The sequence below is a fragment of the Hevea brasiliensis genome, chromosome 4, assembly GCF_030052815.1.
Source record: "Hevea brasiliensis isolate MT/VB/25A 57/8 chromosome 4, ASM3005281v1, whole genome shotgun sequence".
Taxonomy (NCBI): Eukaryota; Viridiplantae; Streptophyta; class Magnoliopsida; order Malpighiales; family Euphorbiaceae; genus Hevea; species Hevea brasiliensis.
The window spans coordinates 114960608-114977284 of NC_079496.1; the positions used below are offsets into that span (position 1 = coordinate 114960608).

General features: G+C 35.3%; 1 protein-coding gene across 1 annotated transcript; it reads right to left on the reverse strand.

Moving 5' to 3' along the window:
• Window positions 1-6470: 6470 nt before the first annotated feature.
• LOC110654005 (40S ribosomal protein S11) lies at window positions 6471-8451 on the reverse strand. The gene is made up of 6 exons (XM_021809841.2): window positions 8286-8451; window positions 8099-8139; window positions 7894-7994; window positions 7010-7154; window positions 6838-6927; window positions 6471-6740 (listed from the first exon to the last, which is right to left on the reverse strand). The coding sequence occupies exons 1-6, from the start codon at window positions 8295-8297 to the stop codon at window positions 6650-6652; spliced, it is 480 nt and encodes a 159-aa protein (XP_021665533.1). The 5' UTR covers window positions 8298-8451; the 3' UTR covers window positions 6471-6649.
• Window positions 8452-16677: the final 8226 nt, after the last annotated feature.

Sequence of the window (16677 nt, forward strand, 5' to 3'; positions counted from 1 at the left end):
AATCTAAGTTTACCAATAAGATAAGTAAAAAATTTTATTATAATAAAAAAATATATATATAATTACGCAAAACTTTTAAATTCTAATTTTGATGTATTTTTCAAATATTTTATAAATTTACTATAAATGATAGAAAAATATAATCTTTATATTGATCTATATTATAAGAGTAATTTTTATTTCAATAAAATCATAATATAAAATTTTTGTATCAAATCATAATTTAAATCGATGAAAAAATTCAAAATTCATGCTATATTAAATAAGATTAATAAAGAAAATGAAGAATTTATGCATAAAGTCGTTTGTAGAAATGCTAAGTTACTGCACGATTTTTATTATCATTTATACGGTAAGTATTCGTTATTCGAATTTATTTATATAAATATTTAATTAAACATAAATATATATTTTTTATAATAATATTTATAAATTTTTATATTTTTTATTTATATAAAATAAATTTTAAATAATTATTAAAATTTTAAAATATAAATTATTAATAAAAATATTTTTTATATATATTATTAATTAAAATATATAAAATTGAATGAATTTAAATATTTTTTAAATAATAATAATTGAATTTATAATAACTTTAAATATTTGAGAATAAAATTTAATTAGTTATAACAAATTCTTGTCATTGTTATATAAGAGTCAATATTTATAAATAGGGATATCAACTAAATAATATAATAATTACTTCTCTCTATTATTCTCTCTCTCCTTTTTTTTCTCATCTGCTTTTTTTTTTTTTTCTCTCATTTCTTTCTCGTTTTCCATCTCTTTCAAGCTACCCAAACACCTTGGTTAAGTTACCAAAATCCTATGGCTCAACAAATCACTATTAATATGTTGAAAACTATAACAGTTTATATTATTAGCAAAATTGTCATTCTATTAATATCACCATTAATGAATAGAAAATTATAACAATTTAATCTATTATATTTCACTTTTTGTAACAATTTAATAAATGTACTTTTAATATTTACAATAATTTAACCCCTTAAATTTAGATTGATTGCTTCAATTAAAGTTAATTAGCAGTAAATTTGAATAGAATGATTATTTTACTAATAGAAACATACTCTATAACTATCTTATTTCTCATAATATGACTTTTATGACATTTCAATTAATAAATTATAAAAATATCGTTTAAAATTTTATCTTTGTGAAAATTATTCTAATACTATTGAAATAATTATATAATAAGAATTTATTTAGAATTGTTATTAAAGTTATCGTTGAAAAAAATGTTATCTTAAATATATTGATTAAAGGGTACCATATTTGACATTATTATTGAAGTTATGTTAAGACAAAAGCTTTATTAAATATATTAATTAAAGGGTATAAAATTACTTTAAAATTAAATTTAATATATTTTAATTATAAAATATTTAAAACAATTAACCAATGAGTTTAACTCGATAGTACTAGAATTGTTTTCAAGATCGTAAGGTTTTGAATTTTACAATAACCTATTGATTTACAAGAATCGATTAAAGATTAATTACCCTCAAATATTTAATTAAATTAAATTCTGCAAACTATGATATATTTACATTTTACAATTTTATTGGTAGAAATATTTTAAACTTTAGCTCTATAATGGAATTTTTCTCGAAAACATGCATATATATGATGAATATTTATAGGATGTTTCAATTGTTAGAATTTGAACGAGTAATTCTTACTTCTTATTTTAATTTCACAAAGGAGGCAACATCTTATAACTCCCAGCAACCTCCATATAGCTCCTTCATTGACACTCAGCAGCCCAGCCCAGCCTAGCCTTCCACTTCCGCCACCTGCGCCTCCTTCCCCCACGCTGCCTTCTTCTTGGCCAACTCTGCATTGGCCTCTGCCACAACTGCCTCTCTTTGGTTCTCATAAATCTTAACTCGATTCTTCACCTTTATCTCCTCCTCCTACATCTTTGTCTCTGCATCAATCTTCGCTGCATTTTGCAGTGTTTGTCCCTCCCTTTCTTTTGACCCTATCTCTCCTTCCATTAATGCCTCCACTACATCAACTTTAGCTTGATTTGCAGCTTCCATTTCAGTCATTCATTTCTCTCTGGTAGTCAAGAAATCCTCAAAGCATGAGAGCGTGCCATAATCTAAGATCTATAAAAGTATGGTGGACAGTGTTGCAACAAGTCAGACTCAAGTGAATTATGGGTTAGTAAAATGAATTACAACCGTAGATCAAAGCCAAAAAAAAAAAAAGAAAAAAACCCTAAGAGGCCACACTCTTGACGAGCCACCGCATGCAATTCAATTAATAACTATATCCAAATATTAAAATCAATTCAATTACACTTAAGGGGGAGTGTTGAAATCCCACATTGAAAAGTCATAAAAAAATTCAAAGATAATATAAATAAAAGCGAGTGTAGTATATTGGAGTCCGAGTGTAGTGAAAAATATGCAAGGGTGTATGGACGTTCACCGAAAGTAACGCGCTATGCCGGTACCCAGATATGGTGTTAAATGAGTAAGGGTTCCCACATCATAGACGGGTATAAATAAAGAAGTTAACACAAGATAGGCATGGAGAATAATAGAAGATATCATTGAAAGAGATCAATTAGGAAGGAATAGGATAGGAGGAGAATCAGGGTTGATACTTGAAATGTTGGATCATTTACATAAAAATTAATTGAATTATACTGGTAGAGCTAGTACTAGAAGGAGAAACAATAAATGTAGTTAGTGATTATGCCCCACAAATAGGACTAGATAGTGAGAGTAAATAAAGATATTGGGAAGATATGAATGATCTAATGCAAAGCATACCGAATGAAAAGAATGTTTTCATCAGTGGATATTTGAATGGACATATAGGAAGTGATAGGCAAAGTTATGAGAATATTCATGGAAGTTTTGGTTTTGGCAGCCGAAATGAATAGGGAAAAAAGTATATTGAATTTTGTTATGGCATACAATCTAATACTAGCAAATACCTACTTTACAAAAAGAGAGTCACATTTAGTGACTTTTAAAAGTGGGCAACATAGAAGTAAAATTGACTTCCTCTTAACTAGGAAAACAAATAGAGCTCTATGCAAGGATTGCAGGGTCATTCCAGGAGATGCTTTAATAAGTCAACATCGGTTAGTGATATTGAATGTCAAGTTTATGAAAAATTCAAGTAAGGTTAGAATAAATAGTGTAACTTGAACAAAGTGGTGAGAGTTCAAAGGAGTAAAGCAAGTGAAGTTCAAAAATGAGCTTATTGAGTCCGAAGCATGGAAGGCCAATGATATGTGGATACAAATGACATCAAAGATTAGAGAAGTAGCTAGAAAAGTACTTGGAGAGTCTAGAGGATATGGACCACCCTCAAAAGAGAGATGGAGGTGGAATGAGGAAGTACAAAAGGCAGCGAAGAGAAAGAGGGAATGATATAAGAAATTACCTAGGTGTGATAATAATGAGGCATATGAACAGTACAATATAACAAAGAAAGAGGTAAAAAAGACAGTTAGTCAAGTAAGAGCGCAGGCCTTTGAAAAGTTATATGAGAAACTTGAAACTAAAAAATAGGAGAAAAATATTTGTAGATTAACAAGAAGAAGAGAAAAGAAATGTCAAGATCTCAATCGAATTAGGTACATTAAGGATAAAGAAGGGAAAATATTAGTGAAAGATGAGGACATTCAAAAAATATTGAGAAATTATTTTGATGATCTCTTTAACAATAGTCAAAGTGGTAATAGCGTGAATATAGACTACAGAGCAATAGAAAAAAATGTGAATTATACTAGAAGAATTAGATTTTTAGAAGCAAAGGAAGCACTTAAGAGAATGAAAGTGGGTAAAGCCTGTGAACCTGATGGAATACCAATTGAAGTGTGGAAGTGTTTGGGAGATATGGGAGTGACATGGTTAACTAAATTATTTAATAAGATTCTAAACTCAAAGAAAATGTCTGATAAATGGAGAAGGAGTATTTTAGTACCTATTTTTAAAAATAAGGCAGACATATAGAATTTTTCAAACTATAGCGAAATTAAACTTATGAGTCATACTATGAAGTTGTGGGAGAGAGTTATGGAACATCGATTACGTCATGACACTTCTATCTCTCCTAATCAATTTAGCTATATGCCCGGTCGTTCAACTATGAAAGCGATCTTTTTCATTAGAAGCTTGATGGAGAAATATAGAGATGTGAAAAAAGATCTACACATGGTTTTTATTCTTATGGAAAATGTTAGAACAAAAGAGGGTATCTATTAAGTACATACAAGTGTTAAAAGATATGTATGAATGAGCAACTACTATTGTGCGCTCAGTGGGAGGGGACACAAGGGATTTTCCTATCTCAATTAGATTATACCAAGGTTCAGCTGTAAGGCCTTACATTTTTAAATTAGTTTTAGATGAATTGACGAAACATATATAAGAGAGTATCCCTCGATGCATGATATTTGCAGATAATATAGTTATAATAGATGAGACGCAAAAATGAGTCAATAGAAAGTTAGAGCTTTTGAGAAGTGCTCTAAAGTCAACGGGTTTTAAGTTAAGTAGAACGAAGATAAAATACATGTATTGCAAGTTCAGTGAAGGTCGAACTAGTGATAGGAAAGAAGTTAGTTTGGATGGAGTGGTACTGCCCCAAAATAATCACTTTAAATATCTCGGCTCAATCTTTCAAGTAGATGAGGGATTCGAGGAAGATGTTAGTCATAGAATTAAAGCCAGATGGTTGAAGTAGAGAAGTGCCACGAGAGTTTTATGTAATCACAAGATTTCCAATATGTTGAAAGGAAAATTTTACCGTACAGCCATAAGACCGACCATGTTATATGGTAGTGAGTGTTGGGCACTGAAGGAGTCGTATGTGTCTAAAATGAGAGTTGCAGAGATGATAATGTTAAAGTGGATAAGTAGTTATACTAGACTAGATAAAATTTGTAATGAGAGTATTAGAAAAAATGTAGAAATGGTGCCAGTTGAAAATAAGTTAAGAGAAGGGAGATTGAGGTGGTTTGGTCATGTGAAGCGTAGACATACGGAGGCTCCAGTTAGACAAGTAGAGCACATTAGGTTAGAGGATAGAAAGAAAACAAGGGCCTAAACTGACTTGGAGATGAGTAATACAATATGACCTAAAATCATTACACATTTCTAAGAATTTAATCAAAATCGATTAGAATGGAGAAAGAGAATCCATAAAGTCGACCCAAAATTCTTGGGATAAAAGTTTAATTGATTTGAATTAAATTGAGCCTAATTGACTTAAATTGTTTTAGTGAAAATAACACCAATTTAATAATCAAATTATGCCAATAATTTTCAAGTTCAGGTCAGAATTTCACAAGTAGTGTACTTTCACATCAACAAGCTGTTTAACATTAGTATTGTATATATTAGTAAATCCAAACTGGTTAAGTTAAAGCTGGACCATCTCCAAAACTTCTCGTTTAAACTCTTTGGTGCCTCCGAAAATCTTTCCGATGGGCATGGAAGCAGCAAGAACTCTGGTTTCTCCTTGAATGATGCCTTCAACAAACTCTTTAACGTGGCCACAGAATCTTTGTTTAGCAGCGCTAATTCCATTTAAACATAAATTTATGTATAATCTTAAAAATAAATTGTCCTTGAATTTTCATATTTTGAAAAAGTAACTATCAAATGCACCCTTTGCTCTTTTTTATCACCCATTAATTTCTTTGAACAATTTGTGCTTAAGGTTTTATTTTTATAAAAAAATTTATTTACTACCAAAAATATAAAAAATATGATAAATAAATTTAATTCTTACAAGAAATAATAAATAAATGCCATTATATTAATAATATCAACTAAATAGATTAAAATAAAATATAATTATATATATATATATTAAATTGACATTAAACTATTATAAAAATTTACATTAAGTAAAAAAATAAAATAATATCCATAAAATGAAGTAAAAGAAAATTTTGATTATTTAACAAATTATAAACCAATTTTCAATTGAAAAAAATTAGAATAATACCTTTTCAATTCTTTAAGCACAGAACGTAGCTAAGCACACATAACTACAACTATGGTGTTACAAACCTGAAATTGAAAATCATCATTTACCTAGGACAAATGTTTCTTCCTTTTTTTTTCCCCCAAATTTTAGGGAGGTAGATAGGCAGGTTATAGTAATCACCCTAATCAAATTAATGGTAACTCCAAGCGTCATTATCACTAACCAGAGCTTAGTGAAAAATCATTATCACTAAGCACAAATGAGTACGACCATGAGGTTAAAAATCCTGACATTGAAAATCATCATCATTTACCTAAGACAAATGTTTCATTTATCAACCATCATCATATCATGGTAACTCCGAACATCATTACCACCAAGAGCTTAGTCATCACGCACCACATTTGCTTCTCATATTGAGAAGATGCCCCAAATCAATAGATTAAAATTTGCCGAGTAATTGGAAAAAAACAACAAGCGTATGCATAAAATAACCATTGCCAGCATAGTTTATGAACCAACTTCCCAAGAAAACTTGTATTGTCATACAAAGATTTAAAAACCCAAGTACAAAATTGAAAGAACACTGTCTACCGTCTAATTCGAATCTCAAGTCATTTTCCCTCACAGAAACAATCAACATCTCTAAGCCCTGGGAAACTCACATGGCTGTGAAAGCTTTCTTTCCACCACCAGAAGATCCAGCTGGAATCACTTTTAAAACATTGAACCTCACTGTCTTGGACAAAGGCCTGCCAATGGAAGAAACAAACTCAGTAAGTACAAAGAAGAGATATATCATTTTCTAAACAAAAATTAATCAACTAATCTACACAAATAGAATTTAACCTGCATTGGCCAATAATAACATGATCTCCCTCTTTCACACGGAAGCATGGGGATATGTGTGCTGGAATATTAGAGTGCCGCTTCTCATACCTAAAGAGTTCTCAAACAAGTTAGAATTATCATGGCCACAAAATGAACACAGAAAATTTGAATGCTCAAATTGATATCTTGCCTCTGGTATTTTTTAATAAAATGAAGGTAATTGCGTCTAACAATGATGGTCCTCATCATCTTTGCACTGTGACAAGTGCCAGCAAGTATGCGGCCTCTGATAGAAACAGTACCAGTAAATGGGCACTTTTTATCAATATATGTCCCTGTAACAACAATGCAAAAGTGCTCTTTGTCAACGAGCCTCATCCAGCACTTCTATGAATTTGAATCGAGCATATCATCCTATAATACTTTAACTTCAAATTTTTAGCTCCAATTTAGTTTAACCGAGCGTGTTAGGACACAATGGCATACAACTGACATGCATGACAAATAATCACTTCAATGTGCTTATCAAAGTTGTAAAGAAGATACATAGCTGTTTTATTTTTCTATGTGCTTGCATTTTTGCCAGGTAAGATCCATTTCTCACAAAATTGTACACAAAAATAAGACACTGAGAACTTATTTGTTAATCCCTAAACAGCACCAACAAATGATAAAAATTAAGGTGATAAAATAGCTTCATCATAACTTAAAATCAAACAACAATGATGTTTAATCTAAATTCTCCGTGCTGCATATAGGGAACAAATTTTTATACAAGTGGAAGCTAATAGGAATCAATTAAGCAAAATGTAAATCTGCAGTTAGGACCAAAACCAAAGTTAACAACTTTAGCATTTCAAATATTGACTAAAATCCAGTTCAAAGGGTGATAATAAAATCATGGAAAAGAATTGTCCCCTCAATTATAACAAACTAAAATCCTTCAAACATATAAACAACTTTAATTGTAATATTATGCAAATTAAATTCAATATCAAACCAATATAACATAAAATGTGAATTACCAACTAAAGCAATTCAATCCAATGACTAACTGTGCAGAAATCATCATACCTTCAATTGCCTCTCTGGGTGTTTTAAAGCCCAGTCCAATGCTCTTCCAGAACCGATTGCCTCCCTTTCCAGGCCTCTTTCCTTTCCCTGATTTCTTCGAGCTGCAAAATTCGAATAAGAGATTGCAATTTCCCACATTATAACAACAGCCGGATAGAGCATAAACCTATCTAGATCAATTAAAAAAAAAGTGACGAAATCTTACCTCAGGAATACCTTGGGCTGCTTCAAAAATGCCTTCTCGGTCTGCAATTAAAAAAGAAAAAAATTCGTCTTTGTCACGATACACAACCAAACGAGTATAGATCATCAAATCACAATGGAACGTAAGCTTTATAGACATAGACGTAAGACAGAGAGAGTATGAACAGGAAGAAATAAAGGATCTGAACCTGCTCTGCCATGGCTCGCAATAGAGGAAATTCGCTGAGGTTGAAGTCGCAAAGCAAGCCAACTAAGCACACAAAAACCCTAGTCCCAGCGCCAACTGGTCGGACAGAGCGCGATCATATATATACGGGGGTTCTCGTGTTGCCCTAATCCCTCCAATGACTAAAATACCCTCCGCTGCACCCAAATATTTTCACTCAAAATAAATGATTATTAATTTGGTTCTAAGTGTGCATTAGTGCCAAACGGCGTATCGTGAATTATTTAGTTATTTTATTTTAATTATTTAATTATTATATATTTTTTATATTTTATACCTTTATAATTATACTATAAAATTTTGTTAATATAAAAATTTCAGTTAATTATAATTTTATTTTAAGTATTAATAAATTAATTAATATTGTCACGACCCAACCTATGGGCCGGACCGGCACTAGGACCTGGGCCAGCCTAAAGCTCCCGAGGCCCGTATAAGCCTTAACTATTCATTTACCCAATTCTAAGGCCCATTTGGACCCAATTTCAAGAAACCAACCGGACAGAGTCCGGTCATAAAATGGACCTACCAATGGGGAGTTTTTGACTCACCCGACCTGTAAACACAATAAACAATCCATTGGGGAGCTCAGTTTACCCTCCACATACTCATATCATCATAATGATAAATGGGAGCTCAGCTCCCTCATCCAGTCCATCAAACATGCATATAATAATTTTACAGGTCCACAATAATAATTTAGTTTACAAACCCAAATCAAATAAACATTTCTAACACATGCGGAAATTCTAGGAGTAAATAAAATTACACAAATATTGATAAACAACCTGCGAGGAAAGGAAGCAGGTTAACCTCAAAAATATCCTCATGTGGCCTGAAAAAATATTGAACAGGAGTGAGCGTTCGACTCAGAGAGTAAAATATCAATTTTAACCATAATCTCTATAACTATCTAAAACTAATGCACCCTGTAGAGTGAAATGCAACATCAACAACATTTTCACATCATAACATCAAAAAGGTAATTTGGAGCACTCACGCACCCTATAACATCAATCATAATATATGGGAGCTGATCCCCTATACAGCTCTCTTAAATCCAACCTGGTGCCAGCGAGGAACTCAGCTCGGACTTCCACTTAATAACCAAATCGAGGTCCCAGCGAAGAACTCAAGCCGTGTCTACCCCGAAGGACCGGGTCCCAGCGAAGATCTCAAGCCGTGTCTACCCGTCCTATCCATAGTCCACACCACATCACACGCACGCCAACGCACGCACACTGCTCCAAATTACCACAACAACATCCATGGCACGCTAACAGTTATGAATGCAACATAAATCGTGCCTATAGTTTAACTACATAAATATATGCATATAAGTGATGCATGGGCATGCTTGAACATATAATAATATCGAAATTACAATTAAAATTAATATTTTACTCACAGACTTGTGGTCATGGTCACCAGGCGGAGGAAAAAGGCATCGGCTCACGACAATTTTATTACAATCATTTAATAAATTTGACTCAATACAAACAAAGAAAAGACCAAATCGTCCTAAGTCGTGCGAAAATCGTGAGTCTCCCTATATCTAGGACCTACCCAACCTGCAAAAGGGCTAAAAACACACTTCTATATTCACAATCCATATGTCCACAACTCAATCCCATCACACAGCCCCTCCTGGGCCCATCAAATCAATCATCCATCAGAATATGTAAAATTTCAATTTAGTCCTTATAATTGACCATTTTTGCAAAAACTGCCCAAATCAGCTCTAAAAATTCTAAAACTTTGCCCCGCGGTCCTTAGCAATATTACTAAGCGATTGCAAAAAGAATCATAATTTTCTAAGCTACCACGAATATTTTATGGATTTTTAATCCTATTAAAGCACTAGAAAATTACGAAAAAGCAAGGTTCGGGTTTACCTTTGCCGATTCCGACTTCGGGAACGCGCTCGGGACGTTTGACAATGGGGGGTAGCCAAAACCTCGGTCCAATTTGGAGACTTTTCCAGAACGTGCATGCAGCGGAAATTCACAGACCCGATCAACTGTCGAATTTCCGCGAATTGAGGATACCTACACGAAGCCCATAATACGGGGGTTAGTACATAAAATTTTCAGAATTTTCTAAGCTCATTTAATGCTCGGAAAAACACTGCGAAGTTTCATGGGACCCACCGAAAAACGGTGTCAGAAAAATTCGAAATTTATGTCGTCGCGAAGCTCTCGACGAGTGGAGCGTGCTGGTACCTTCGGTTTTCTCGTGGGATTCACGATTTTCGAGAAATCTAGCCCAAAAGTCGAAATGGGCTAAAAACTTTCCGAGTAAAAATTGGACAAACCGCTCGATGGATTTCGGCGTTCTTGGTGTCTATGGAAAGCTCTCGCCGAGTATATGATTTTAGACACAAGACCCGGTCCAATTGGTGGCCGGATCGGCCGGATTTTGGCCGGAGAAGTCGAAACACCGCGCGCGCTAGGAAGGGAATTCGCGCGCGGTTTCCGGCCGTTTGGGGCGGCGGCCGGTGGTGGGAGGTGAGTGGCGGCCGATCGGTGGGGTGGCGGGAGGTGGGTGGCCGGCGGCGGGAGAGAGAAAATGGGAGGAAGAGAGAAGGGGGAAGGGACGCGCGCGGGAGGAAGAAAAAGGGAAGGGAGCCGGTCCGATTCGACCGGTCCGATCCGGTCCGGTTCGATTCGGTCGATTCGATTCGAAATACAAAATTTTGAATTTTTACTCTGCCTCGGAACCGAAAACGAGGTCCAAAAATTCCGAAAAAATTCCAGAAAACTCAGAAAAATACGTAGACTCCAAATATATTTTTAGTTTTGCCACGTGGTCTTTAAATTAAATTTTTTTAAAAAAATTCATCAAAGTTTATATTTTCGGAAAATCGAACCCGATTTTTAAAATCCGAAAAATCTCAAAAAAATTCCTAAAATTAAAATAAAATTAAAATACCAAAAATGCTCATAAATTTAAAATTTTTGGGGTGTTACATTCTTCCCCCCTTACAGAAAATTCGTTCTCGAATTTCACACAAGGCAGAATAAAGCACATGATTATACATTGAACAGATAAGGGTACTTGCTACGCATGTCCCGTTCTGACTCCCAGGTGCACTCTTTCACTGACTGACTCCTCCACAAAATCTTAACCATAGGGATCTGTTTTGATCTCAGCTGTCTCACTTGGTAGTCCACTATGGCTACAGGCTGCTCCTCAAATGTCAAGTTCTATTTTAGCTCTATCACATCCGGCTGCAGTACATGAGAAGGATCGGGAATGTATTTCCTGAGCATGGAGATGTGAAACACGGGATGAACGTGAGAGAGGCTGGGTGGTAGCTCCAACCGGTAGGCAACTGCTCCAACTCTATCAGTAACCTCAAAAGGTCCAATATACCGAGGTGCCAACTTGCCCTTCTTTTCAAATCTCATGACTCCCTTCATTGGAGAAACCTTCAGGAATACATAGTCGCCCACTGCAAACTCCACATCCCTCCGTCTGGGGTCTGCATAACTCTTCTGCCTACTGAAAGCTGTTTTCAGTCGTTCCCTGATTAAAGGAACTACCTCTGAAGTGTACTGCACTAGGTCTACATCATGCACCTTCGCTTCCCCCATTTCCGTCCAACACAGAGGAGACCTACACTTTCTTCCATATAATGCCTCATAGGGTACCATCCCTATGCTGGAGTGATAACTGTTGTTGTAGGCAAACTCCACCAAAGCTAGCTGCTCATCCCATTGACCTCCAAAATCCAAGACACTCATGCGAAGCATGTCTTCCAGTGTCTGGATTGTCCTTCAATTTGTCAGTGCATGCGAGGGTGGAAGGCCGTCTTGAAGTTCAACCAGGTGCCAAGTGTCTCCTGCAACTTTCTCCAAAATCGAGAAGTGGCGGGGCCCTCATCGGATATTATGGAAGCCGGAACTCCATGCAATCTGACTATTTCTCGAATGTAGAGCCGGGCATACTGTGCCACAGAGTATGTAGTCTTTACAGGTAAAAAGTGAGCTAATTTGGTCAAGCGGTCTACAATTACCCATATCGAATCATATCCTCGCGTGGTACGAGGCAACCCAGTCACAAAATCCATAGTGATCATTTCCCACTTCCATTCTGGGATAGGGAGCTCTTGCAGCTTCCCTGACGGTCTCTGGTGTTCAAACTTCACCTTCTGACAAGTCAAGCACTTGGACACAAAGTCTGCTATATCTCTCTTCATGCCATTCCACCAATAGCTATCTTTCACATCATGGTACATCTTGGTAGAACCTGGGTGGACACTGTACAGTGTGTAGTGTGCCTCTCGCATGATTTCATTCCTGAGGTTGTCCACATCGGGCACACATATCCTAGAACCTTGCACTAGGGCGCCATCATTGGCAAATCCAAACTCACCACCTTCACCTTGCTGTACTCTTTCTATAATCTTCATCAATTGTTGGTCTCTGTGCTGGGAAACTCTAACTCTGTCCCTCAAGTCTGGCCTCACTGAAAAGTGAGCCAACAATACCCCCTCGTCTGAAAGATCTAGGATTAAACCTTGATCCATCAACTCATGTACCTCCTGAATCAATGGTCTCTTCTCTACTGAAATGTGCGCCAAACTGCCAGAAGATTTTCTGCTCAAGGCATCTGCCACAACATTGGCCTTTCCAGGGTGGTACTAGATGGTGCAATCATAGTCTTTCAGAAGCTCCATCCATCTCCTCTGTCTCAAGTTTAAATCCCTCTGTTGGAAGATGTACTTCAAGCTCTTGTGGTCGGTGTATATCTCGCACACTTCACCATACAGATAGTGTCTCCAGATCTTTAGTGCAAAGATTACAGCCGCCATTTCCAAATCATGGGTGGGGTAGTTCTGCTCATGCCTCTTCAGCTGCCTTAAAGCATAAGCCACTACCTTTCCATTCTGCATCAAAACACACCCTAGGCCAACTCTGGAGGCGTCACAGTACACGGTGTATCCTTCACCACTCATAGGTAGTGTCAACACAGGGGCAGTGGTTAGACACTCCTTAAGTGTCTGAAAACTCTTCTCACTGTCATCTGTCCAAATGAATGGAACGTTCTTCCGAGTCAACTTAGTTAAGGGAGCTGCTATCCTAAAAAAATCTTGCATAAAACGCCTATAGTAGCCAGCTAGACCCAGAAAACTTCGCACCTCAGTGACTGTTGTAGGCCTAAGCCAATCAGTTACAGCTTCAATCTTCTTGGGATCCACTTGAATACCGTCACTAGAAACCACATGTCCCAAGAATGAGATGCTTTCTAGCCAAAATTCACATTTTGAAAATTTGGCATATAGCTGGTGCTCCCTCAAAGTCTGCAACACCATCCTCAAGTGTCACACATGCTCTTCCTCGGTCCGAGAGTATACCAAAATGTCATCTATGAATACGATGACAAAACGGTCCAAAAATGGCTTGAACACTCTGTTCATCAAGTCCATGAAGGCTGCTGGTGCATTAGTGAGTCCAAAAGACATCACCAAGAACTCATAATGACCATATCTTATCCTGAAAGCCGTTTTGGACACGTCCTCATTCCTGATTCTCAATTGATGGTAGCCTGATCGCAGGTCTATTTTGGAAAAGAATCTAGCCCCTTGGAGCTGATCAAACAAATCATCGATCCGAGGAAGTGGATACTTGTTCTTCACAGTCACCTTGTTCGGTATGCATAGTCGATACACAACCTCAATGACCCATCCTTCTTTCTCACAAATAGAACAGGAGCGCCCCAAGGTGAAGTGCTCGGACGTATAAAACCCTTGTCCAAAAGCTCCTGTAGTTGCTCCTTTAACTCTTTCAGTTCTGCTGGTGCCATCCTGTAAGGTGGCATGGATATGGGGTTTGTACCCGGCACAACATCAATGCAAACAAAGAAAAGACCAAATACGTCCTAAGTCGTGCCGAAAATCCGGCAGAGTCTCCCCTATACCTAGGACCTACCCAACCTGCAAAAGGGCTCAAAACACACTTCTATATTCACAATCCATATGTCCACAACTCAATCCCATCACACAAATTTCCTTCCCATCAAATCAATCATCCATCACAATATGTAAAATTTCAATTTAGTCTTTATAATTGACTATTTTTGCAAAAACTGCCCAAATCAGCTCTAAAAATTCTAAAACTTTGCCCCACGGTCCTTAGCAATATTACTAAGCGATTGCAAAAAGAATCATAATTTTCTAAGCTGCCACGAATATTTTATGGATTTTTAATCCTATTTAAGCACTAGAAAATTACGAAAAAGCAAGGTTCGGGTTTACCTTTGCCGATTCCGACTTCGGGGACGTCTGACAATGGGGGGTAGCCAAAACCTCGGTCCAATTCGGAGACTTTTCCAGAACTGCATGCAGTAGGAAATTCACGAACCGGTCAATCGCCGAATTTCGCGAATTGAGGATACCTACGAAGCCCATAATACGGGGGTTAGTACATAAAATTTTCAGAATTTTCTAAGCTCATTTAATACTCGGAAAAACAACTGCGAAGTTAGTGGGACCCACCAAAAAGCGGTGTCGGAAAAATTGAAATTTATGTCGCCGAAGCTCTCGAGTGGAGCGTCTTTGGTACCCTCGGTTTTCTCGTGGGATTCACGGTTTTCGAGAAATCTAGCCCAAAAGTCGAAATGGGCTAAAAACTTCCCGAGCAAAAATTGGACAAACCGCTCGATGGATTTCGGCGTTCTTGGTGTCTATGGAAAGCTCTCGCCGAGTAGATGATTTTAGACACAAGACCTGGTCCAATTGGTGGCCGGATCGGCCGGATTTTGGCCGGAGAAGTCGAAATGCCGGGCGCGCGAGGGAGAGAATTCGCCGATTCCGGCCGTTAGAGGCGCCACTGGCCGGGAGGTGGGTGGCGGCGCCGGTACCGGGGGTGGTGGGGGAGGTGGTGGTGGGCAAGAGGAGAGAGAAAACGGGAGGAAGAGAGAAGGGGGAAGGGACGCGCGCGGGAGGAAGAAAAAGGGAAGGGAGCCGGTCCGATTCGACCGGTCCGATCCTGTCCGGTTCGATTCGAAATACAAATTTTGAATTTTTACTCTGCATCGGGACCGAAAACGAGGTCCAAAAATTCTGAAAAAATTCCAGAAAACTCAGAAAAATACGTAGACTCCAAATATATTTTTAATTTTGCCACGTGGTCTTTAAATTAAATTTTTTTTTTTAAATTCATCAAAGTTTATATTTTCGGAAAATCGAACCCGATTTTTAAAATCCGAAAAATCTCAAAAAAATTCTTAAAATTTAAATAAAATTAAAATACCAAAAATGCTCATAAATTTAAAATTTTTGGGGTGTTACAAATATATTATTTTTTAAATAAACTGACATATATTAATAACATAATAAAAAATCTCACGTTATTTTAAAATATTATTATTAAAATCCTTAAATTTCCAATACAAAATTTTTTTTAAAAATTAAATTTTATAAATTTAAAAATAATTTTAGAATAATAATTTACCCTTTTTCTAATATTTTAGTGATATATATGATGATTAGAGTTTTATAATATCTAAAATTACAAATTTAAGAGTTTTAAATTTCTTAAAAGAAAAATATTTTAAATAATTATTTTTTATGAGATAAAATTTAGTAGTTAAAATTTAAAATAATTAAGTAAAAGATTAATATTTAATAAAATAAATTAATTTTTTATATAAAAAAATATAAAAACAAAGATTAAAAAAAAAATTATGTCAAATGGCATTATTTTAAGCATTCCATTAAATTAAGTAATACTTTTGTGAACTTTAATATATATATGTGTGTGTGTTTTTACTTGTGATTAAACAGATTTTGACATTTTCTTATTCGTGGTAAAACAAATTATGCTCTAAATCAATAGATGTTCTATTGGCTCGTGTTTCTTAGATTATTATTTGTGCATATAAAATTCCTTTTATTCAATAAATTAATTTTTTAAGTAAATATTGGAGAAATTAACAATATGTAATTGTATATTCGAATTTCTTTAGTCGTAAGTATTCAATACTTAATACTTACAAGTGAATGATATCCTTTTAATTATTGAAGCAAATTAAATTAAGGATATTTAAAATCATATTAATTTGTCACAATCGAAATAATTTAAACTAGACTATCATTTAATTCAAAATATCATACTTTCTGAAAAGTTTACTTTCTGATAAGAATATTTTCAAGAAGTATAATTCTAATGTATTTGACTATTATGCTAAATTCTAAAGAGTAAAAGTTTATTAATAGAAAGTAACAAGGAAAGTGAGATAAAATATCCCTACCTTAAATATAAATATAATATTTAAAATATTTAATTTAATAGAACTTATTAATAATGCTCAAACACTCGACTTACATAATTAATATATATTTTTTATGA

Bases quoted from the DNA above. Each gene is read 5' to 3' on its own strand.
- LOC110654005 (XM_021809841.2), bottom strand. The intron at 6,928-7,009 runs GCAAGATATCAA...AGAACTCTTTAG, and splicing joins TTTATTAAAAAATACCAGAG to GTATGAGAAGCGGCACTCTA. The intron at 6,741-6,837 runs GTTAAATTCTAT...TTCCATTGGCAG, and splicing joins GTTATTATTGGCCAATGCAG to GCCTTTGTCCAAGACAGTGA.